This window comes from Oenanthe melanoleuca, chromosome 5 (assembly GCF_029582105.1).
Source record: "Oenanthe melanoleuca isolate GR-GAL-2019-014 chromosome 5, OMel1.0, whole genome shotgun sequence".
NCBI classification, from domain to species: domain Eukaryota; kingdom Metazoa; phylum Chordata; class Aves; order Passeriformes; family Muscicapidae; genus Oenanthe; species Oenanthe melanoleuca.
In genome coordinates this window covers 55,462,764-55,487,685 of record NC_079339.1, presented here as the reverse complement: position 1 = coordinate 55,487,685, position 24,922 = coordinate 55,462,764, and the positions used below count along the sequence as shown (strand labels likewise).

Below are 24,922 nucleotides of genomic sequence, written 5' to 3'. Positions count from 1 at the left end.
TTTTGTGCTTCCTGTTTTGCAAAAATACAAGTATTTGGAACATTTAAACACTCATTATAGTCAGGACTCAAGAAAGACCACCATTAGCCTTTCAAATCTCTGTTTTAGGACTGTTTTAAGCTTTAGGAGGCAGAACAAGCTGAGCAGCCCAGTGATTTATCTTCTTGCAACACATTGCTAGGTTGCCACAAATAAAAATCCCAAAATTGATTTGGTTTGTCTGGGAGAACAAACATTTCAGATTTTTCCTGGGCCAGGGATGAGGGTGGCAGCTAATAAAAGGCACATCAAGAAGGTTTCTCTCCCTTTTCTGCCTCTTTTCCCACAGCCCTTGAAGGTTCCTCTTGTCCTTACTATGGGTGATAACTGAGCTGAAAACCATTTGTTACAGCTGGGAGCCATTTGCTTTGTGAATATTATGGATACACCAAAATGCAGTTTGTGTGCAGACTTGTATTGAGGTGTGGTGTGGAGCTGGGGTCTCCAGTAACCTGCTATGGGATGGTTTGTGCTGCCAGGAGCAGGATGCTCTGGAAATCCTGCCTGTACTACACAGGGATGTAGAATGAATTTGCTTGAATTTCTTAAAAACAGAACTGCATTTACAGTGCTGATCTTACAAAATGCATTTGTATGCTGTTTTGGGTGTTGTTTTTAGGTGAGTGAAATGTGTCTCTAACTTGAGAGTTATACTGAATTATTTTTTTAAAAATCAGCTATTAACTTTACTGATTATACTGCAACAGTCTAGAAAAATCATTCAGAAGCTTAATCTTAAATTTATAGAAATTTGGGCCCAGAGGCAGCTTTGACAAATATTCTCTTGAATTTGTAGGCTATATAATAATTTTATCTCTAAAACAGCACCTATTTTATGCCCTTGTTTATTTTCCTGATGCATCTTGCTGCACACATTGCTATCAGACCCACAGGCTTGGAGAGCATGAGGCAACAGCAGATTTGAGATAAAATGCAGATAGATAGATAGATGTGATACACCCAAATTTTTATGTATTCTGGCTTGGAGACCTTCAGTATCTCCAAATGTATTTCTGTATTTTAAAACCAGGAACTTAAGGATGAAGTTGAGCAGGAAGTTGTGGCCTTAACCCCTTTTCCTACTTCCCCTCTCTCACCATCTACTAAATATTGCAAAGCCCATAAATTGTGAAAGTTGACAAATCAGAGCATTGCTTAAGTATAAGACTTAGACTTGGGGCCAGGAGATTTCAATCCTGCATTACCTGGCGTATATCATTACTGACAGACTTGCTGGGATTCGATTTCTACCAGCTATAAAGTGGGATTCTCAAATCATGTCGTGCCAGCCTCGTTGCCTTTGATGACATGATACTCTGCTTGGAAAGGGAAGAGCCATCAGTGACACAGCTTGGCATCTGCCAGCCTTTGGTGCTGTTCCATGCCCTGATGAACTGGGGAAACACGATCTGGGCAAATCTCTGGAGGGTGGGTGGGAAATTGTTCTGAAACTGTGATTGTCTTGTGGTTCCACGTCAAAATACCATCATCTCTTGAGCAAGGGTTTCTATTCAGCACAGCTTTAGACCTGGTTTGCAGGGATATCTTGGATGTTGGAAGAGGGTGTGCTTATTAAATACAGATAAACTGATGGTTCTGCACAAGTTTCACAGTGTGGAGATGTGGATCCTGAAGCATCTTGTGCTGGAAATAGAGCTCAGGACAGGAGGCACTTCCTTCACTGGGTGTGGCTCTGGTGAAACCTAAGCAGGAGTGTTCTCTAGTTTTGGGCTCAGATACAGCTCTCCTACTGCTTTCCAGTGTTATGAGTATGTCCAAAACAGCTGCTTATTTCACATTCATTTATTATGGTTTCTGAAAAGACCCTAATAATTGAGAATAGTTAAGAGATGAACAGAAATAGGCTCTACCCTGTACTTTAATCTGAGGGTCTGGTCCTCCAGGCCACCAGCAAATGACTATTCCTGGTTTGTAACGAGCATCATTCACCTGAAACAAGACTTGCTTTTGTAACCCAAACTGATTCAAAATGTAAGTGAGAAAGATTCAGCTCTTGGTGAAGAAATCTGGGAGGAACAGGAGCACTTCTCACCATGTACTGGTGAGCAATGCTTGCTGCCATCATTGGGTAACAAATACAAACCCGCTGGTCAAGTGGTGTCATTTGCTGGAGCTGACTTTTCCAAAGGAAAAACTCTCCTGGCCTGATGCTCAGGTTAACTCTGCCTTTGATCTGCACAAGAAAAAACCCCACAATAGTTACAAGAACCTGAGGCCAGAAGGTGTTTACTGAAACCTGCTGAGTGTAGCAGGAGGTGCCAAACGTCCTCCTGGCACCTTTGGGCCAGTGAACTGTCCTGGAGCCGTGGAGGGCTGGCTGGTGCTGTGTGATCTCTGCCCTGGGACCAGGCATTCTGCAGCACTGCTGGTCAGTGCAAGGCGACCCTGCCTGGAATGTGCAGCATGTCCTGTGCTCCTGGGAGCACTTCCAGACCCTCCCTGATAAAGCCAGACCTCGAAATAGGCTGCTATCAACAGCCTGCTGCCAGGTACTGCTGTTTTTGGTAGTTCTGGGTCCCACCTCGTATCCAGAGGTCTGAGGGGAAGATGGCAAACGAGAGCAGCCCCTAAACACCTCCCTTGGAATTTATCTGGTGGGTCTTGGGGAGGTCACAAGCAAAAAAAAAAAACATGGGGAAGATGCCATAGAGGCTCAGCTGAAGCCCCTCAGTGCTCACTGACCTGGTTATTGGGCTTGCTGTGGTCTTGTACTCAGTTCTTGTCCTCGTGGGTAGATGTATAAAAGTGAGTCTTACTTTTCTGGTGTGGATTTCACTGTTTTCCTGGCAAATCTGGGGGACACCAAACCCTGTGGGTGATGTCAGAAGTAAAAACACCTCAATGTTTTGGAGCTCTGTGGAGAGCACCACTACATTAGTAGGGAGGAGAAGTGCTATAGCAGCCCTCAGAAGCTGATGTGACTCCCCACACAGGGCTGTGATGACCCAAAATCCTTCCACATGCAGGTGGTATCACTTCCCCAGGGTTTGCAGCTCTCTCACTGATACTGTTTGAGTCTGCCTCTCCTCCCAGGACAGCACTGACAGGGAGGTCAGCCCCTGCTGCCTCTGCTGCTCTTCTGCACAGGCTCTGAGCAAGGGGACAACACATTTATCAGCAGCAAGTCAGAAATCTGAACCTGTCTGTGGTGGAGTTTTGGGACTGAGCTCTAATATATGTTGCCTGCAAGAGGGAGAAGAGGCTGCACCTCTTGCACAACTTCATAGTGGACCTCAAAATAAAAATTATTTATTTTTTTAGTCTTAATCTGGTCAATGCCCACTTCCACTTGCATGCATATAACACAACAGATATATTTTTTTAATACAGACAACTCCTATTGTTGCCAAAGGCTGCTAAAACCAAGTCTGACACTATGTGAAAAGTTTTAAAGATTGTAAATGTGCTTGGGATGGTATTGAGTGTTGCCTTTTAGAACTGCCTTCTGATCCCCTGACCTGCCTTGGTTTGATTAAGCAGCAGTAAATAGCAAAATCCCCAGCATTTCCCTAGGACATGAGTAGCATCTAAACTGTCATTTATTCTCAATGTGTTCTTTTAAAAAACCACTGACTTAGGACATGCAAGAGCATGCACAGCTCAGGCTCTGGACTAACCCTTCCTCATTCCCCCGAGCATTTCTCCCCTTCAGCTCCTTGGACTTGGTGGGAGATGAGTCAAACCTTTCTCAGGTTGCCTTGATCTGGAAGTGGGTGGCTTTGGAGTCCTCCAGGGCCTGCTTGTGCATCACCCTGAGCTAATGATCCAGGCAGGAACAGTTTTTTGGAGGCTGAGTGCTTGGAGGCTCAGGGATGCTGGTCCAGGGCCAGTCTAGTTATCAACAGGGCTATTGGTCAGCACAAGAAGATGGCTGTAAACACAATAAATAAATTAAAGAAGCAAGCTCAGCTTTGTCAAGGGATGTTGCATCCATGCTGGACTGGGCTCCTGAGGAGGTGGCAAAGCAACAGGGGGAGTCAGAGACCTGGCTTTGCAACCTGCGTGTGCCACCCACCGCCTGCACAGCCCTGGGCAATTCACATCACCTCCCCTCCTCTCTCCTCCCAGCCTGCTTTTATTTCTGTGCACTGTAAGGCCCCAGGGGAGGGGCTGATTCACAGCTGCAGGCAGTGTAAGGGATACCACACCACCGAACTCTGCCTGTCAGCGTGCAGACTGGGAAGGAGAATGATGTGGTGTAATATTCTGGGAGTCCTTTCATAACCTAAGGTCTATCACAGAGCACTTTGGCTGCCACAACAAAGCTTATTGATCAGCCTCAAGTATTCCAAATTGTGTCTTTCTGCCCGAGAAGTAGCAGGATGAAGAATTAAAGCACTTATGCAGGAGAATATGGTACATGAGTTATTGAGTAACCATCAGCACTGCTGCAGGGCTGCTCTGTTCCTCTGGACTGCATGCAACTCCTGAACATTTTATCTCTTTCCTTCAGCTATTGCAGGCGTGTGCCAGCTTCTGTAGCATATAAACTAGGTGCTATTTTTATTGAATCTGGCTTTAATGCTGTAGATTTTTCACACGTGTGCTGGTTTTTTATTGTTGGTCTCATTCCTGAACTTTCTGGCACCTCTAAGTGTGAAATCGGTTATGTGCACGTTGCTTGGCAGATGAATTCCTATTTCTGGGAATAGTTTTCCTTCTAAAATGTATTTTTATATTAAAAATGTGATCTGTATCCATACACCGGCCTAAGATTCTAGCCCAGAGATTTCTGCAGCCAGAGATCACCACAACAGGGGATGCAGCCTGGAAGGAGACCTCTGCTTTCCAAGCTGTGAGTACTCATATTAAAATCTTGTTTTACTGACCCAACTTCTGTCTCCTGAAGCAGCAAAACCCCCTTCTGATCTGGCACCAGGGACAAATCAAGATGAATATAGAGGATAATAATTGCTGTCTTCCAGCATTGCCTCCCTTCCCTGCTTGTCTCCCTGCTAGATCAGGAGAAACCACCCATCTCCTATCAGCTCCATCCCAGCTACTGCCTTGGCAGCCCCCCTTCCTTGCTCCAGGGGCTCAGGGACCCTTCCAAAGGTGCTGTCCCCCTTTCTCCATCTGTGCACAGGCTGCCAGGGAAGAAGGAGCCGCGGCTGTGTGTGGTTTTCTCGCCCGGCGTGACCTGGAACACATCTGCTGAAGCCCTCCAAAGCAGCAGGAATGCGCTCCGTTAGGACATGATTCATCCTGCATACCGCATGGGTGGCTGCTCAGGGAGAATTTGGACATTTGCATACGCTGCCGAGACCTTCCGCTTCTCTCTTGCTCTCCAGCCTCTGCATTTCATCCAGAGCTGGGGGCTGCACAGCCAGAAATCCCTTCCCGGGGGATTGGCTGCAGCCGGCGCTGGTCCTGCAGCTCCTTCCCCTGTCTGCACCGGGGGGCAGGAACCAGAGAACTGCTCCCAGCCAGGGTGGAGGATGGATCCAGATCCTCAGCTCCTGCTGCAAGCAAAGCTGGGACAGAGCAATCGGAATTCGGTATCTGCAGGGCAGGAAAAGGCAGAACCAGGGCACAGGGAAGCGCCACAACAGGACTGAGTCAAGTTCCTGGGAAGGAAACAGGAATTGGGCAACGAGGCAATTGGCTCTACCTTAGGGCTGCTCCCGGGTAACTGGATTTACTTTGGCAGCTGCAGAGGGGAGATGCTCCCCGGGCTGGGAGGTGACTCCTGTGCTGTGAGGAGAGCGGGATGTGGCTGTGATGAGTGGGAAAGGTGGAGGAATGGTGAAAAACACCAAGGTAATGTCTCAGTGAGTAAGAAAATCAAGAATTTCATGTTTTTAACTGTATCTATTAAAAAAAAAAACAAACCTAATTCAAACCTCACCTTGCTTCCTATAGCCTAAACACAGTTTAAGGGGATGGAAGAGTGTTTTCCTGCTGGTGTGTGCAGGCTGTTAATTATCTTTAAGGTATAAAGAGCTGCAGTGGGGGAAAGTTTCACCTGCACAGATTAGTCTATTTGGATTTACTGTCGTTCATTTTGGCATCAAAATCATAACCAGGCAACCCTGGTGCTTGGAACACAGATCTGAAGTAATATGGTAATGTGTTTAAATCCTTTAATATCAGGGGAACATACATTTCAAGCTGTTCTCAAAAGGTTGCCAAAACCAAGTCTGACACTATGTAAAACATTTTAAAGAAAAATTTAAACAAACAGGAATTTAGCAAATAGGAGTACACCTACCCAAAAAAAAGTCCCTGACACAGAAAGCATGCCAATGTCATGGGAACCACAAGTAAATATTGGCCAGCCCTAACTAGCAGGTGGAAATAGATTTTAATAGTATCTAGCTAATTATGGTATAAATTCAGTTTGAGACACAAATAGGTTCAATATGAGGCATAAGATTTATGGTTTTTAATTCAGTATTTTAGAATTCTGACTAAACCCCCTCAAGTCAACAGAAAGTCTCATTCTTGCTCAGAGGGCTTAGATCAAATCCCTGGCAAGCACAGGCGTTCCAAGTTGCCATCACCTTTCATGATGAGTCATTAGAAGCCAAGTTTCTACTTCAGATTGCTTTTCCAACTCAAAATTCAAAGCCACCACATGACATCCAAACAGAAATATTTACACAAGATGTGTATAAATATAAAGTTTATTCAGTATAGTGTTTAGAAAAATAAGTTCACATCATCTCAGAATACAAATAAAACACTTAATTGTCCAGGCACAAACCCCTATTACAGTACAACAAACATACATACTTTAGATCTCTTTGGTTGGGTAATTAAGCACAGATATGTTTGATGATACACTCTGGGGCAGCATCACCTAACAGTGCAGTAAAGTCTTCTTGATTATTCCCTCCTCTAACGCGTACATTCCGCTTAAATTTAATATTTGTTGTAAGGCACAATAAAACCCATATTGGAGAAATAACTGGTTAGTTCTGGACAAACAGTTCATGCAGCAAAAGAACAAACATCCTCTGAATGTGAATCCTGAAAGCCAGAAGATTCACCCCCTCCTTGAGTTCAGAAATTTAAGAAGCAAGTTTTAAATTATATGAAACATACAACTAAGGTATAAAATATCCTTCAAGATAATAACTGCTAGGAGATACAGGAAGACTTCAGGCATCCTTGCTTTTAAAAATACCATTATTTTTGTTTCCAGAATTATAAAATTACTATTCCTTTTCATTATTTGACATTCTTCTCGACTGCAAGCACTGGGCAGTTCATGTCCCCAGAGCCCTGCACACATATTTCACATGATACTGGAGGGATGCACCCTCTTGTTCATCTGCCCTTGTTAAGAAAAGTGCACAGACACTGGAAATCTATGTGCATGAAAAGCTCCTGTGCACACAGGGCCAAATTCCACCCTGATTTATTTAACTGAAAATTGTTACTGAGGTGATTCTGCAGGATTTGAAGCCAGAACCTGTCCATTACTGTCATCAGTCTCAGATTGAGAGTAGTAACTACAGTTCCAGCCTCACTTCTGGGTGAAGTCACTTTCTGAATGAGTCTTCCTGAATCCACAGGTAGGGGAAAGCAGTAAATGGGAAGAGGTATATGCTTGGATAGACTGTGACTGTTTGGTTCTAGCCAAGTGTCAGCCTTGTGCTCTGGTTTGTGCTGCCACTGTGTACTGGGCCAAATCCATCCCTGACCTAACACGAGTGAAATGAAAGGACCATATTCCCAGCTGGCATCAAAGGACATTAAAGCCAATGGAAATGTGTTAATTTAGCCCAGCTGAGGATCTGGCCAATAGATATGTGTGATTTACATTGCTGAAATGTCCTTGCAGGTAAGACCACAGGGATAATGCTGCTAATAGTCCACACAGAACGTTCAATTCAATGTGTTTCTGGTTTTCTGCAAAACTCTGGGTGAAACAGAGGCAGCTTTAATCTATAGTAGTAAAGAAGAGAGGGGTTTTCAACATCATGCTTTGTAAGAATTTGCTTGAACTTTAAGCATATTTTTCAAAGCTGAGTCTGGGACTAGTAAAGCAGTAGAATTTGGCAATGTTTTCTGTAAGATTTCCAGTGGACTTAAAAGTTACAAACATATGTGAAGTCGAAAAGATCCTTTATTCTAATCCATAACAGAGAGGGAGAAAAGAGAAGGAATGTGTATGCTAGGTAGACATACCTTCCATTTAAACAACAGAATGTGATAATAAGGGCTGTCTGTGGGACTTGGACACTCAATGCCTTCTCATGTGTGGGAGACCAGCATCCAAATCCCCTAAACACCACGTAAAAATCCTTGGTTTGGAATCAGTGGAGCAATGCCTTATTTACAGCAGCCAAAGATCTGGCCCTGGACACTTTTTGGGGCTTTGAGTACTGTCTATTGAGAGCAGTGAGCATGCCTGCCTGAGGGCCACAAAATAAAGTCTTACCCTTGTAATAAAACTACTTATTCAAATTTCTATTTAAAACACACTGTACCGTGCAATGAGTCTTTACATTGTGCATATGTACCTGCAGAAAACATGAGGTTATAACTGCATTATCTGGAGGGAATGACACTTATTTTCAATGGGAGGGAGAAAGAAAGGAAGAAAGAAAGAAAGAGTAAAAGATAATAAGAAGTTACTTGATATCTGGAAGACTAGATTAGATTCATCTTACTTTGTCCCAAAACACTGCTTTTATGTACATCCTCCACTCCCACTGAAGAGTGAGAAGTCTCATATTAGAAGTACCAGACACTCCAAGAAACGTGCCACTGTAACAACATACACAGTTTTTCACATCAACTGTGCCACAAAGCCATGGAATTCAGAGCCTCAGTAACACAGTGAATGCAAAGAAGGAAAAATTAAAAATAAAGTAACAGGTACTGTTGTAACACCACAGTCTCTTCAGTTATGAGAGATGATCACACCAACAACTGCTGTGAAATATTCCCTAGCTTGCCTCCAAATATAGTCTGAGCCTCACATACCAAATGTTAATTCACCTTCAACTCCTTCGGAGCCAAGTACACATTCTCCATTAAAATGACAGCGATACAGGGTATTTCTAGTTTTCCCAATGGCTGAATGATTCCATGCAAAGCATCTACAGCTACTGCTACTGTCATCACCATCTTAGCTACATGGGTGAAGAAGAGGTGGGAAGCAGATTGCTCACGCTGGGGCCCAGCAAACAGATAAACAAGCAGAGCAGCGAGGAGAACTCTGCACTATCCAATTCCCTGCTCACGCGGAGCTCCCGGGAACGTCAGGGAAAGTCGTGCCAGGGGAACATACAGCTCCATGTCCTGCTTGTGATAATCTCTGCTTTAAAGAGCTTGCCTCAAACACCCTGTTTGCCTGGGAGCACGTGGGGACAGCCAACTGCTGATGGGCTCCTGCCTGCGGAGCGTGACCGCTCCGTACAGCCGCCAGTGCTCCCCTCCTTCTTCCCTCTCCCTGCTCTTTTCCCTGGAGACCCTGGCTCACAGTGTGGACTCCAGTGCTCACCAACAGAGCTCAGCCTCAAGGTTCCACAGAAAAGCTGGCAAAATACACAATATAGTGCAAAACTACAACGAGAATGCCGATGCCGTGCTCACGGAAAAACCTTCATTCCCCAAACGCTTTCCATGGAACCAGTTAAAACCAAGACAAACACACTGGGATATGCCACCTCAACTACTTTTCCATTTTTTTGTCCTTTACAAGTGATATTGTTTTGTCCTGAGGCGGATTCAGAGCCCACAGAAGCTTATGAAAACATTTCCCATTGCCTTCCTAAGGCTTTGGACCAGGCCCCTGATGAGGATGAACACATGCTTTAGTTACTGTATATATTCACATTATGATAAAATATAACAAAACCAAACCCACCAGGATTAACAGCATGTCATTTTTGTACATCTGAATTCTTATTATTACTTTAAAGCTTAAAGGATGTGCTTTTCCATGCTACAAAAACTCCTCAGGAGGAAAGTTTAAGATCTGTTCCACCTGCTTCTGCTGTCCTCAGGGAGAAAGGTGTGGGTACCCATCACCAGCCAGGCATGGACCACAGCTGCTGCAGCTCCCACCATCATCCCCCAGGCTGCTTTTCCTGGGGGGATATATAAAAATACACACTCAGCTGCACTCCTGGATGGGGGCCTTGCTCAACCACACAGGCTCTTTGGCCAATGGGCCTGTGTAAATGTGGGGTTCCCTTCCTCAGCCTGCACATCCAACCTTTCCTGCTCATCTGCCTGAGGCTGGAGCCAAGAGCTTCCCCTGCGGTCCCTCTGCACACCCCTCCTGTCCTGCTGACACACTGCAGAAGGACCAGGACCCACCCTTGGCTCTCTGCACTGCCAGGAAATGTCACCCACCAAGCCCTAAACACTCTTAAAACCTCTTCTTACTCGTGCAAGCAGGGGCACCCAAGTCAGTGGGTCTACTTGCAGAAGTAAGGCATCAGGATTTGGCCCTGAGGACGGATATTTGCAAATCAGTGTTTTTAGTCCTCCTGCCACTGTGCTTTAGTAACAAAGATAAGGCCACAAGGAAGAAAGGCACGTGGAATTCTGTAAAAAATACACAAAAGTGTTCAACTAATTCGCAAATTACTAACAAAACAAACAAAAAAAAAACCCTGAACACAAAGACAGAGGGGGTAGAAACAGTGACCTCCTGGGTTTGTGAGACTGGGAATTAATTTTCTAGTTTCAGTGTGGTTAACATTTTACTTTTACAGTCTATTGCTTGAAAAAAACTACAAAAAAGTAAAACCTTGTCAGAAATAACTACGCTTACTTCCTGCTCAAACAATAAAATAAATTAAACAGCCAGAAAACGTTTTCCTTTTCAATGCATTGTGTCTAAAGTGAAAGGGAACATAAACCATAAATAAAATCCATTGTACTAATTAAAAAAAAAGTCTCCTTTATAAGAACTGAAACAATATTTACATTCATACTGGATAGAAAGCTTCTGAATTGCATAATTAGAGTTTCAAACGATGCCTTTTCTGGTGCACTGACGAAATGCTAGCTGTAGCATTTAGAAACCTGTACATGATTGATGTGAGATTTTTGGTTTGAATGCAAGTCTGCTGGAAAAAAAAGCAAACATACCAGTAACAGTATTATGATTTTGTTTTGTTTCTTAACCTCAAACAACATAAAAGTAGCCGGAGAGGTATCGTCTGGAGCTCCTTAGAAATCTCTCAATGCCCATGGACTGGAAGTAAACAGAAAAAAAAATGACTGCACTTTTTCTACCATTTTGGAGTGAGATTTTTGTTTTCCATCTGAAGCTAGGAGTGTATACTTACTGTTAAGAGTATGTTGTACTATGGAGAGTCTAGTTAAATTTTCAGGGTAGTATCTGGTAGCCAAACCTGTACCCATTCCTCAGTACTTGCCCTGGCCACTTCCTTTCTCCTTTAATCTGCTTAAAAGAGAATATTGCATGCAAACCAAGCGTGGCAACCTCATTCCATTGCTGGAGATTCCTCTGTACATTGATTCAGACCACTTAAATGTTCTTCTGGTTTCTTTAAATGAAAAAAAACCCACCAAACAAAAAACCCCACAAACACCCCACTCGGTGTTTGTTAGGGACTCAACAGGAGACTTATCTATTAAAACAGAAAGCAAGAGAAAAAAGAAGTTACAAGTCTTGCATAACTTCATCCATCTGAACTGTCTGCAGTTTGGCAAGTTCTTTTTTGTCCGTTTCCAGTTCTTCACATACTGTGTCAACCATGTTACTCATAACATACTTAGATTTGGAATCCAGCATCATTAAATTGCCAGTTGACTTACTCTCAGAATTAGGTAAGAAATTCTCTTTGACATCAGGTACAGCTTGCAGAACCAACCTGTGCTCTCTGCCAAAATCCTGGTGCACTTGTGCAGGGGGCTGGCTGACACGGTCTCCACTTGTTGAAACTATTTCTCCAAGCACGGGCTGTGCTGTGGAAATGGACAACAGATCCTGACTGGTGATGAGGGGACAGTTCTGAAGGGTTGCATAGTTACTGTTGCTGATAGATATCACTGTAGAGGTACTGGTCACAGGTGAGGACATGGACTGGCTCTCTGAGATACCAGAGCTCAGTTCTGCAGCATTTAAAAGAGTTGGTGGTGTGAGGGAGAAATTATGTGAGGGTGTTACATTCACTAACGAGGAGGCCAGGGACTGGAGTCCTGCACTGGATATATTTTCAGAAGACATGTTGACGTTCAGTTGTGTGTTCTGACTGACTGGCATCAACTGAGAAAACACCAGGCTTCTTTCCAGTCCTTCTTGCTTGACAGATCCTACTGCCTGGCCCGAGTTGGGAACTGTATAAACCACTGCACTTGGAGCAAGGGGGCTGAAGAAAACCTTTCCTTGCTGCAATGTTGAAGATTCAGTCGTAAAAGTTGCTCCATCAGATGTGCTGGGGTTTACTGAAACATTACCTAGGGAAAGGGAAGCAGAAGAAAAGAAAACAGAGATTACAGCTGGCAGAGTTATGCAGTCCTGGTTTTTTTCTTTACCTTTGCAGTATACATACACACTAATATTTCACGCAACACTGAAAAGCAATTTTTGTAGCAGGTGAGAGAAAACTTGGTGCAAAGAAATCAATGCTGTTAATAGAAGTTGCTTCCAGAAAGTTTAAATAAAAAGTTTCTGCTCTATTAGATTAGGTATCTTTCAGACTCTCATTAAGGGGCAAACAGTCCCCAGCCATGTGACTAAAATGAATGTGCTTTGGCCTTCACTAGTTGCCACCACTCAATTTCCATCTAAGAATAGAAGCATGAAAAGCTATTAAAGATAGTTCAGTGACAGACTACAGCTTGTGTGTGGGAACTGGAGACACGTCACATGAAATCCACTACTGCTGGGCAGAACCTGCACAGAAAACACGAAAAACCAGTAATTTCTATTGGCCTAACTAGGTAATCCTCAAGCACTCAGCTCTATTCCCTCTCACCTTGCCTTATCATGTTTTTCTAAAATTCTAATCCTATCACATCCACCATGCTGTGAAAAGTCACCCAGCACTGCCTGCCCTTGCTAAAAGCCATGGCACTGCTCGTGTGATGTTGTAGTGAGCCAAAGCAAGAAGAGGTGGCCAGAGATGACCTGAAGTTGTTTTCACTAGATGTGCCATGTCAGCTGTCATTATGGTAATTCCTAAAATAAGAAACACTGGCTCTTGGGATGGAGTCCCACTTGGAACACCTCTCTTTCTCAAAAGCAGTTTAATTATGAGAGACTACAGTTAGACACAGCTGAATATTTTAGAACAGCACCAAAGATGAATTTCTCACATGGGGAATATCTTCGTTCCCTATTAATTTCAGTTAATCAGTGATGATTTTTGCGAAGATGTTATGCACATGGGTAAACTAGAATAATAAAGCCAAGTAACTTGAAGTTACCTGTCAGTATTATTTACTGGTTTATTTGAAATAGCCTGCAGCATGCTTCACTTGGAATAGGCAGCCAGCTATCTATCCAAGAAAACCAGAACTTTTTTCTGTATCAAAGATATGGTGGATCACTCTCCAGTGGGCAGTGTTTTTAACAATGGGGAAAATGGTCAGAGAACAGCTTATTATGAATTTTAGGACTTTCAAACACAATAGTCCTACAATACTTAAAAGGACAGAACTTCCTCTCACCTTTGCTGGGTTAGTTTATGCCTTGGAGCATGTGGATTAAGTGGCTTTAGTAATTACAGGTGGCATTCAGACTAAAGGTCCTCTCTCTTTAATCTTGGTTAAACTATGTGCCAGTAACTTTCAGTGCCTGTGAGCGTCACATTTTAGGACCTTAAAACTGTGCACCCATTTGAAATGCGGTTGCACAGCTTCAGTGTTCCTGCCTGTGCTTCAGCAAGAACAATTCACACCCTATGCACATTACATTCAAAGAAGCACACGAGCACAATTTGACTTTCATAATAGTATCCACAGCTCCTGAAACTAGAAAGAATCATTCCAGCTTAATCATTTTCATTATCAAAGACAAAGTGGCCAATGAGTACCAAAGATGTTCAACTGTGCTTTTTAACTGACCTGCTCCAAAAAAGGAATCCAGAACTAGGTTTGTGCTCCCTGGGATTCTTCCTGGCCAGCTGCAAGATTCAGACTATGGTACATTAAGACCAACTCTAAAGCAAACTTGGGGAGGAGCCTGCACACTTGGCACATGAACCTGTGATGACATATTTCCCTTGGACTGAGGGAAGTTTTATCCAAAGAACCTCACATTTTATATCTACGAGCTAGTGCTTACTTCTATTGTTTCCCTCAAGTTTAATCTTTCTTAATTATGGAACAGAAAATGTACAAGCAACTGCTTGGTCTTGTTATGTCTACAGTAATTCAAAATGTATTTTTGTGAAATGTCTTAGTTAAAAAAACAAAAAACCAAAACAACCACCACAAGAACAACAACTGTAACAATTTCCAGCTGCCATAATTTTCATTCTTATGAACCTTCTCATTAAAAGAATTCGGTGGCAAATGGGGAATATTTTGAATTACTGAAACATGTAAAATTTACAGATATTAGTGAAGACTCATATCACAGACTTCTGTGAACAGCATGAGATGAAAGGGGTGTAAATTACCAGACCTCCTTCCATGCTCTTAACAGAGGAGCTCAGCCTCATCTAACAGTCAGCCCACAAGCATAACCCACTATAAAGGGAGGCAAACAGTAATATTTGATGTTCTGTGTGTGGCCATAGCTGAGCTTCTAAAATGCTAAGTGTGCCTGATTCCAACTTTTTCCAATACCTCTTACTGCAAGAGGCAAAGCTTTTACCTTGTGAAGCTGCCACAGAAACTGGAGGCAGCTGCAGAGAAGAAAAACCAATGCTTCCGTTCAGCAGCTGGCCATTTGTTCCTGAATTGGGGATCTGGACAATGCCATACTGGTTTATTTGGACAGGAGCAGTAAAAGTAACTACGGAGCCTCCATCCTGAGAAGCAGCAGTTTCTACGCCTTCCCTTTTCACCTCTGAGCTCGGTATCAATCCTGGGAAAGTGACTGGGATGTTGCTAGGGCTGAAGGCTGCTGTGGCATTGGGGACTGAAGCCTGAAGGAGTTTGAAGTCTTTAACATCTTCTGATGATGACGATGACAGTATGTCAGTGATGGACACCCCGTTGCTCACCACGCTGGACGCGGCTTTGGGCGAGTTTAAGGTAACAGTCTGCGAAGTGCCCACGCTGAGTCCATTGAGTATGACACTGTTGGGTCCCTGAAGAAACGAGCTACCATTGAGGAAGACAGGAGAGGTACTGGCAGGCATGAGGTTCCCATTCAACAAGACACCGGACGAGCTCAAGGCTATTTTAGTGTTTCCAAGCTGCTGCATGTAGACAGGTTCCATGTGGCCGGGAAGGGTGAGGCTGGTAACGCTGTCGGAGGAGCTGGAGAGTGGATGGGGAGATAAATCCTCCCGCCCCTTACTGGATTCATCTTCTGTGCTAGGGTTGCCATCTGACTCGCTATGGGAAAAGATGGAGAGATGACATTGCATTACTACAGTGCACCAGGATCTTTGCACCAAGGGGAACTTCTTGCTTTACCATAACTATGTGAGAGTTTCCAAGAAGTTTTTTTTTTTTTTGTTTTACCTTTACAAGTCACTTTAAAAGAATATTAAAGCCAAGGGAAGAAGTTTCTTAGAATAGAACACATCAAACACTCGCCAAAGGAGAAACTTTACAGACTGGGTTATGGAGCTGTAAATAAATTCCTCCACCCCGGCGACCGAAGAGGGCTGCGTGGGCCCCTCTGCGCCGGCCCGGGGTGTCCACACGTGTGAGACCGGCCGCGGCCATTTGGCAACGAAGCGCTGGGATGTGCGGCAAGGCCGGGAAGCGCCGCCGGACCCTCCGGGCTCAGCCTGCCGGCCCGGCCCGGGGGAAGGGGGGGACCCCGGCCCGCGCCGCCCCCGGAGGCACCTCCGGCCGTGCCCGGCGGCCGGGGGGAGGGACGGAGGGATGGGGGGCGGCCTTTGTGCCTCCGCCCGGGGCTGCGCCGGGTTTTTTCGCTGACTGGTCCGCCCTCGGCTGCATTTTTCGGTCGCTCTCCCCTCCCTCCCCCCTCGCCCTTTGATGTGTCCCGCGGAGAGGGGCCGCGGCGGCACAATCGCGCCCTTGGTTGAGAAATGCCTTGGGGCCCCCTCCGCCGGCCGCTTTCCCTCCTTCTCTCCCCGCTCCCTTCCTCCCCCCTCCTCCCCGCGCTTTCTCCCCCCGTTCCCGTCCCTTCCCGGAGGAAGGCGGGGGGCGGGAGCGGGGAGGTCACCTCCACCTGCCCGGGGCGGGGGGAGCCGAGCCCGGGCCGCGGGCGGAGCGGGGCCGGGGCCGCTCTCCTCTCCCGCCCCGCGGCGCGGCCGGGAGCCCCGGGAACCGGCCCCGCTCCCCCGCTGAAACCCGAGCCCGGCCCGCTCCCGAGTCAGGTTTCAAAACAGAAGGAGCGCCGGGACCCCGCGCGTCCTCCGGCCGTCAATGATTAACTCTGTCAGGCGCGACAATTGAATAAAAACAAGGAGCTGGTGGGGGGGAAACAAACACCCCCGTGCCGTCCCCTCCCGGGAGTCCGCCCCGCGGCTCCTCCGCGCCGGGAGCTCCCCCGGGAGCGCGGGCCGGCGGGGCTGGGAAGTTTCCCCGCGCCGCCTCGCACACCCGGGCCGGGTGGGTGTGTTGGGAACGAGGGAGCGGGGAGGAGGAAGGAGGGGAGGACGAGGCGCACCGAAGGTAAGCGCCATGTTTGCAAGGGAAGAAAGAGCCGGGAGAGGGAAAGGCAGGCGGGAGAGGGGGCGGGGAGGAAAAAGTTTTCCCTCACCTTTTGGACTGGGTCTCGGAAGGGTTGCGGTCCCGCTGCCTGCGGTTCTTGAACCAGTTGCTGACCTGGGTGAGGGACAGCCCGGTGATCTTGGCCAGGTTGCGCTTCTCGGCGGGCGAGGGGTATCGATTCTGCTTGTAGAGCTCCTTCAGCGCGTTGCGGGACTTCTCCTTGAAGCAGTAGACCGTCTCCTCGCCGTCCCAGATGGTCCTGGGCAGGGGGTATTTCCTCCGCAACCTGTACTTGTCCACCGCCCCCAAGGGTCTGCCCCGAGCTCGCTCCGCCTCGGTGTAGCGAGCCTTGTACCAGAGCTCCTGCAGCAGCGGGTGGTTGGAGGAGTCGAAGTTGTGGCTCTCCAGGATGCTGTAGAGCTCGGCGTAGATGCCCTGGTGAAAAGCCACCAGCGCCCGGGCTTTCATCAGGCTCTCGTTGCCACGTAGCAGATCGCTCGGGGGCAAAGACCACAGGAACCTGGCCAGGCGGTCCAGGTTCCCACCTTGCTGCAGCGCCTCGCACACGCAGGCGACGTGGTCCGGGGAGAAAGCCAGGGGGGTCTGCGAGGAGGAGGATGAGGAGGAAGAAGAAGATGAGGAGGAGGGAGAGGAGGCAGCGTGGTGATTCCTGGCCAGGAGTTCCGTGTGGAGCAGTACCTGTTCCGCGGCTCCCTCCTCGCCGGCGGCGGCGGAGCCTGCATGCTCCATGGGGAACGGGGCAGCGGCGGGAGGGGGCGGCGGCGCGGGCCCGTCGGGGGCTTCGGAGAGCATTTCCATCACATTTTCCTCCTTGATCTCTACCGCGATCACGATGTCGTCCGTGGCGGGGGAGGCAGAAGACATGTTTCGGTTTGTTTTCCTTTTTTTTTTTTTTTTTTTCTCCTTTTCTTTTTTTTCTTATGGATTTTTTTTTTCCTTCCTCCCTCCCCCCCCCCCGCGTTCCCTTCTCCTCCTCTCCCCCCTTCCTATCTCTCTTCTCCTCCTCCTGCTCTAGCCGATCAGGTTTCCCCCGGCCCCGCAGTGACCATCCGGGATCGCTGCTGTATCCCGGCCGCGCTCCGCCGCTCCCCCCGCCGCGACTCCCGCACCCGCCGCAAGACTATGTGGCCCCGCCCACCGCTGCCCCGGCCGCGCCCGCCCATTGGCTGCGCCGTGCCGGGAGGGCGGGGCTACGGCGTCTCCATGGCAACCGTCAATCAAGCGGCCGCGCTCCTCTCTCCGTTCCCCCCCCATCTCCACCTGGAGCCCCCGGGAAGCGGCGGCCCCGTCACCTGCGGCTTTCCCTGGAAGGGGAAGGGTTAAAACGCTCCCGGTGCTGTTGTTACTGAGGCTGAGGGAGTTTTGTTGTGTCCGCTTCTGGGCCCCTCACTTCAAGAAAGTCATTGAAGTGCTGGAGCGAGTCCAGAGAAGGGTAGCGGAGCTGGGAAAGGGTCTGGAGCACAAGTCCCGTGGGGAGCGGCTGAGGGAGCTGGCGGTGTTTCTCCTGGAGAAAAGGAGACTCAGGGGTGGCTTTATCACTGTCTGCAACTCCCTGAAAGGAGGCTGTAGCCAGGTGGGGGTCGGGCTCTGCTCCCGGGCTACCAGCGACAGGGTGAGGGGACAGAGCCTTAAGCTGCGACAGTGGAGCTTTAGACTGGCAATTAAGAAAGAATTTCCCGCAGAAAGCGTGATTAAACATTGGAATGGGCTGTGCGGGGAGGCCGTGGAGTTACCATCCCTGGAGGCGTTTAAGGGTAGACTGGACGTGGCATTTAGTGCCATGGTCCGGTTGCCGCGGGGGTCGTTCCCGAAGTAATGGGTTCTGTGGTTCCTGTTGGTTATCCATGGGCAAGTGTCCGCTGTGTCCCCCTGTTGCAGCCGGAGCTCCGGGCCCCACACAGCCCAGCCCCGCTGCCGCCCGGGCTCGTTCCCGCTCGGGCGGGCGGTGTCGGTGTCGGGGCCGGGACGCGTGCGGAACGCGCGGGGCGGCGCCGGGCGGCGGCGGGGCCGTTTGGCGGCGGCACCGGAAGGCGGAAGGCGCGGCGGGAGGAGGGAGGGGAGCGGGAGGCGGCCATGGACGACCTGGGCTGCCCGCGGTGCAAGACCACCAAGTACCGCAACCCCTCCCTGAAGCTGATGGTGAACGTCTGCGGGCACACGCTGTGAGTGGCGCCGGGCCCCGGGGGCAGCGGGCGCGGTGCGGAGCCCCGGCCGCTCTGCGGGGCCTGGGGCAGGGGTCGCTCCCCCCGCCGGTCCGGGGTGCGGGCGGCACCGGCTCCGCCAGAGCCGAGCGGTGCTTGCGGGGCGGCTCCGGCCGCTGTGCCGCCCTTTCCTCCCCCGGAGGGTCCGTGTCAGCCCGGGTGGCTCCGGTCTGGGTTTGACCTGCTGCCCCCGGTGCCTTCTCCTTTCTCCGCAGGGAAGTTCCCGGGGGAAGCGGGAGGAACCCCCGGGACACGGCGTGAGTTCGGGACACGCTCCTGTCCCGCGGCGCTTCGGGGCGCGAAGCGGAAACGCAGGGAAAAACACATTTCCTATGGAGTAAACATTTCTGGTTTAAAACTGTGCTCGAGTAGTAAAGAAAAAAGGCGTTTTGATGTATTCTTTTAATGTTAATTCTGTTGAATGAAGAGTGCTTTGCTAAAGGTTTGGTGTTGGTTTAAATGTTGGAAAATCCTCTTGCGAACCTGTGCTGATGGTGGTCTTAACTCATTCGTGTTTTTTTCTTTTTCTGTTTTATTTTTTTTTCCCCAAGAACAGTGATTGTTTTTTTTCCTTTTTCTCCCAAAACTCAACCCTTAGATAGTATCCAGAGCTGGTTCTTGCTGATTTAAGTCACAAATAGCCTGAACTCATTCACTTTCAGATCTGGACACCATCCTTAGTTAATGTGGAAAGGTTGCAATGTGAATTCTTTCCAGAATTCTTTCTGGATGTGCACCACAAAAATCCAGTACTGCAGCAGCAGCCCTTTCTATATTTTTTATTCTTGTCTTGTCATTTTTCCTGTGATGTGTATATGTTTGAACTAACTGTGAATTGCATTGAAAAGGTACAGCCTAAGAGCTTTTGCTTGCCTTGGTACATTGTTTTTAGTGAACAGGATGAAGGAAGTCAACTACAAGAAAGGATTTATCTTATTGTTTTAGGAAAAAAAGTGTTAATTTTCATTCTGTTCCCTGCTCCTGTTCTCTGTGCTCCTGCAAGCACTTCTGTTGCCAGGAAGGTGTGGTGGTGTAGGAGAGGTGGCCTCAGGACTGTTCCTTTGGTGACAGCAGTGCTGGAGTCCCAAAGGCAGCAGCCCCATTTAGGCAAAGCTGTGCGGGTGTAAAGTGATGCCTCGATCTTGCATTCACCAAAGATCAAAGTGGTCCTGATGTGCTTTCAGGCTCTTCCAGAGCCGCTTCCAGCAGAGGACAGCATGTCTCAGTTTGCTCTCCTGCACTGGTTCTTAGTTGTTTTGGGCTTTTTTTTATTTTTTTTATTTTTTTATTTTTTTTTCCAGCTAAGTTTTGCTTGAGAAAATTAATGGTGTTTTCTCCTTTATTGGGTGCAGTTGCTGACACCGTGTTTGGGGTAGATGTTCTGGTCTTGCTTCTTGTTTCTGCACAAGGGCTGCCTCTGCTTCCCTCAGCTCTTGTTTGCATCTCTGTTGCAGAGTAATATCTCTGGGTTTGTTTTTGTTGTAATTAAGGACCCTCCATCTCGATGTGGTTCAAGTGTGCCACTTCTCCATTATTGTTTCCATAGAGTGTTACAAAGCCTTCCTGCTGGAAGCTGTTTCTTAGTAATGGTTAATAAATTTCCATAGTAACTCGTCTAGAAACTGGAAGCTCAGATGACCCACCTGTGAATGAAAGGAGGTAATTTACACTTGTTCTCATAAATTCACCATAATTCAGTCACAAGGAAGGAATGTTTAATTAGCTCCCAAAGTAAATGAGCTAACATAAGTTTCTGATGGAGATTTATCCTTAGGCGATCTATTTTGATATTTTGCAGTTCTTACCATTGAAAATGCTACTCCTAATTTCCAATCTAGATTTATTTGCTATAATTGAAGCATTTAAGAACTCCACTGTGAGTTTTATACACTTGTGAACTCTTTATTACTTCTCTTTTGTAGAAATGTCTGGAATATTTTGAGGGCGTTCTCTTTGGTGTTTTTCACTCTGAAGAAATCCCATTGTTTCAGTCTCCTCTTTTCAGTGATTTTTAATATTTTTTTTTTGTTATTGCTACACTTGGGGGCTATTCTTACTGGATTTTATTAGGCTTTTTCCACTTGATTTGCATTTTATTGGAAATGGACATGGTGTTCCATCTCAGTCATTAGTACAACAGCCAGAGTTAAAATTATTTTGTTTTTTTTACATATCTGCATTTTATCCAGGCAGGATGATGGATCTTGGTTTTTTTGTTTTGTTTTGTTTTGTTTTTTTTTTTTGTTTGTTTGTTTTTTTGGTGATACATTTGATTTATGTTGACCATTAGCCCTGTATTCTTTAGCACTTTAGGACCCAGCATAATCTGTGGGCAGAACAGAATTCAAGCTTGCTTTCCATGTTATGTTGTGCAGATGATTATTATTATCTTTTTGATCTGTTAAAGAACTTGTTACTTCAGGTGACTTTTGCACTTGCTTCAAGTGACTTTGGATTCTGAGACCTTCCATCCAAGCTTTTAAACTGTCTGAGATTATTCTCTGTTAACATTCTGATATTTTCCAATGTGTAGTTTGTGGACAAAATGTCTGGGAGATATTGGAAATTGTTGCTTGTGGCCATAAGAAATCCAAGTGAAGCAGAGCAAAATGTGAAGTTGCCTGCAGTAAGTTCATTGCTAAATAACTCTTCCCCTGGTTAGTTTCTGTAACAGTGGAGAATGTGAAAAGATTAGAGCCATGTGAATGGGCTTGCTACCAATTTTCTCTGACTGAAACAGTGATAGCTTATCTCTGGGTGTGGGTTTCTAATCACCTCGAGTACTTCAGTATGTTCCGCTTTTGTTTAGATTATATGACTGTCAGTTTCAGAGTGTCAAAAGTCTAGTTAAACCAAAACTATATTGCCTGTAGTTGCTGTTTTACTGCTTATATTGTTACTGTGTCATTGGAGGGAATGATGTTCCTTTGGTACCATTTGTTCCTAAGAAATTGTGTGTTGAATCTCATCTGTTCTGTTATCTGAAATGTGCAGAAGATTAAGGTTTTTTTCTCAGATTATTTTGGCATCTTCCCAGTATCTGTGGTAAACCTGACTCTGGTCTGTGTTTTCCTGTGTACTTGTTTCCTGTTCTTTGGAGGCAGGTGCTTTAGTCCTTCTTTAGGTTGTTGGAACTTAATGCAGAGAGCAGAGATGATCCAAAACTACTTTTGTCAGTTTTCAAAGGGTAAAGATTACACCTAGCAGATCTGAAAACCTGAAGTACTCCTAATGCTGTAACCCCTGGATGTAGTCCACAGGTTTATGGACTACACGTCCGTGGGTTTATGGAAGCTCATTAAGCTGTCTGCAGAAGCACATTGCCTTTATGGCGCTTTTCGTTTGAAGTGTGCCGATAAATCTGCATGGAAAATTCAGAGCCGTGGCTTTGCTGGCTCGGGAGCTTTGGAGCAGTTGCTGTAATGCATTTCCCAGTTCTAGCCTGGGCTCCTGCTCCTTCTGCTGTGCTATGAGTTACATTAGCCAGCTAATCCATCTTACTGAGATTGATGCAGAAAATGCCCCAAGTGCTTTGGCATCATCTGTTAGAGATTTTCCCTCTCATTGAATAGTGGGTTAATGCGCTCCTGCTTCAGCTGTGCTTTCTTGCATTGCAGGCATTCTGAAGGAACATTTTCATTTTACCTTCAGTGCTGCCTCCTGGTAGTTTCTTTCCTAAAGCCCTGATCTTTCCTGTTCTGTCAACTGTGCTGTTCACATAATGAAGTGACTTCCAGTGATGTGATTTGTGCTTGTGCAAAATAGCTTGAATTTTAAAATATCTCAGTCTTTACTTAGATGAGATGATTTGTCAGTAAGCTTCAGATCTTTATTTCATCTGGGTTTCAGAAACTTGTGGTTTTACCATGAGTTCATTTTATACATTTTGTGACTCTGTTTTCTCTTCTGAGAAACTATGAGAGTTGTCTTCTTATGCTGTCTGTCAGCCATCTTGTTTCCACTTTCATGTTCTTAGGTTGTTCTTGCCCTCTGATTAGAATGAAATTAGAAGAGCCATTCCTTTTATCATGGTTTATTTTCCCCCTTTTTTTTTTTTTTTTTTTTTCTTCTTAACCTTTTATATAAAAAACACACCTCAAACTATAAGAGAACTTGTTGGGCAACAGATGTCCTGTTTTTTTCTTTCTTTTTTGGCAGATGGCTGCAGTGAAGGTTCTTGCTATGAAATCCTCTGCTTTGGAGGTTTGGCTGTTCACTCTTCTCCTCTTCCTCACTTCATTAATTTAAATCTTATCTGAAGTAGATGCTATGTGTGAAGGTCCCTGTGCTGGCCTCCCATCTCTTTGCTTACTGTGACCTTGACTCTGCTAGCAGATTGGTTCTGGATTTTGGCATCAGGTAGCATTTGTCCCTCATCCTTTGCATCTCTGCCCATGTCAGTGGCTTGACCCTATGTTAGAACACTCGCAGTGGCTTTCTCCTAATGCTGCAGGTTTGGCATGGTCAGTTCTCCCATGGGCAGTGGGGCTCTGGAGTGTGCTCATGGCAGAGTGGGATCAGAGTGCTGATAAGCACAGCAGTGCTGCAGTGCAGATAAGGGATAGGCAGGTGGCTGCAAGAGGATGAAATCAGACATTTGGCTTTTTATAAACAGCTTTCAGCTTGGGATTCCACTGCTGTTTATTCCAATAGAATCTTGCCAAGCCTTACAATGGTGGGAATGGATGTTTTGGGGTTTATTTCTTAGTAGTTGGTTTTCCTTGGTTATTGCTTCTTGACCAATATCACCAAAAGTGTAACACCATATGTTTTTGGCATCAGAGTAATGTTAAATAAGCCTTTCCACTATAAATCTTCCCTGTCACTGGGAGGGAGGATGATAAATTAGCAGTTAAAAGTTGTTCTAGGATGGGACTTAGTAAGGAAATGCTTAGTTCAAGAATAATGAATGTCTTTTAAAGTTTATTTTCTTAAGTATAGCAGAGGTTCAAGGCATCAGATACTTGGCTTTAAAAAGACTTGTGCAGGGAAAAGTGTGTCTAATTATGGAACAATGCTTGATTAAAGTTCTCTAATGCATTAGTTTCTAAGGTGCACTGATGGCTTTGCTTTCTTTTAGAAGTTCACTCAGGAGTTATATTCAAAATCCGTCATGCATGCATGACAGTTTTTGGTTATTTAGACAATTTCTGAAGTCTTTTCTAAGCATGCAGATGCTGGGTGCATGCTTGCCAATGGAGTTGTAATCCACCTGGCTTCACTTGAGACCATGAATTATCTTTTACTCTGCCTGCTTGGATTTCATGGCCTGTGTTGAGTTTTAGGAGGCAGGTTAAGCATATCCCACTGATTTACTTACATAAAGAGGAGAGGAAATGCATCCACCCAAACCTGCATTAAAAGAACGTTAAGGTTGTTACTGCAAACAGGAGTAGGTAAAGAGATTTATTCTTGGCTGTAAACTTGGACCATATGGTCTTCAAGAGGAGAGACAAAAATGTTAGGTAAAAGGTAAGAGGTAGTTTAAAAGAGGTAGTTAAGTGGGACTGCTGCTTTGCCTTTGTTATCCCACTGCCTTTTATAGGGAGGAGGAAGGAAACTGGTATGTAAAGCTCTTGTTAGAAGTCAGTCCTGATGCTCCAGCTACCTGTGAGCCATCCTGGTTTATAGAGAGAGGAAATGTGAGTGTCTGCAGACCAGCAAAAGCAAAGACTCCTTTTCTTCCCCAGTGTCATGCCAGCTGTTGTGCTGTCTTGGCAAAGTGTCTTTTCCAAGACTGACATCTCTGGGAGACAAAGGCTCAGGGACCAGAGCAGCCTCCACAGAAAACTGAGGAGCTCAATTTCAGCTGCTGCCAGTTGGGTGGTTTGGGGTTTGTTTGTGTACTGCCACAGTCTTTGATGGTAGTTGATGAACTTGCTTTATTGTAAGCTTTTCTG

At 46.2% G+C, this 24,922-nt stretch overlaps 2 protein-coding genes across 4 annotated transcripts in view; one reads left to right on the top strand and one right to left on the bottom strand.

The window, feature by feature from the left end:
* Positions 1-6,668: 6,668 nt before the first annotated feature.
* On the bottom strand, positions 6,669-17,916 carry SIX4 (SIX homeobox 4). 3 transcript variants are annotated; one of them, XR_008840552.1, is made up of 4 exons: positions 16,850-17,906; positions 14,819-15,507; positions 11,319-12,453; positions 6,669-11,224 (listed from the first exon to the last, which is right to left on the bottom strand). XR_008840552.1 is itself a non-coding variant. In XM_056491874.1 (4 exons), exons 1-4 carry the CDS (start codon positions 17,683-17,685, stop codon positions 11,657-11,659), a joined length of 2,226 nt encoding a protein of 741 aa, XP_056347849.1. In that variant the 5' UTR covers positions 17,686-17,916; the 3' UTR covers positions 6,669-11,656. The 3 variants fall into 3 exon arrangements, 2 of the variants coding, with proteins under 2 accessions (XP_056347849.1, XP_056347847.1); XM_056491874.1 differs by having other exon boundaries at positions 6,669-12,453; positions 16,850-17,403; positions 17,500-17,916; XM_056491872.1 differs by having other exon boundaries at positions 6,669-12,453; positions 16,850-17,908.
* A 917-nt stretch (positions 17,917-18,833) lies between these two features.
* The window catches only part of MNAT1 (MNAT1 component of CDK activating kinase), a 116,027-nt gene continuing 109,938 nt past the window's right edge, over positions 18,834-24,922 (top strand). The window contains exon 1 of the mRNA XM_056491879.1: positions 18,834-18,983. Within this exon, the coding sequence (XP_056347854.1) occupies positions 18,895-18,983 (89 nt within the window). The 5' untranslated portion in view covers positions 18,834-18,894. The remainder of the gene's footprint in view (positions 18,984-24,922) is intronic.

Bases quoted from the DNA above. Each gene is read 5' to 3' on its own strand.
- SIX4 (XM_056491872.1), bottom strand. From the start codon at position 17,685: ATGTCTTCTGCCTCCCCCGCCACGGACGACATCGTGATCGCGGTAGAG. The intron at 15,508-16,849 runs GTGAGGGAAAAC...CTTTTCCCATAG, and splicing joins TCCGAGACCCAGTCCAAAAG to CGAGTCAGATGGCAACCCTA. The intron at 12,454-14,818 runs GTAAAAGCTTTG...CCCTTTCCCTAG, and splicing joins TTCTGTGGCAGCTTCACAAG to GTAATGTTTCAGTAAACCCC.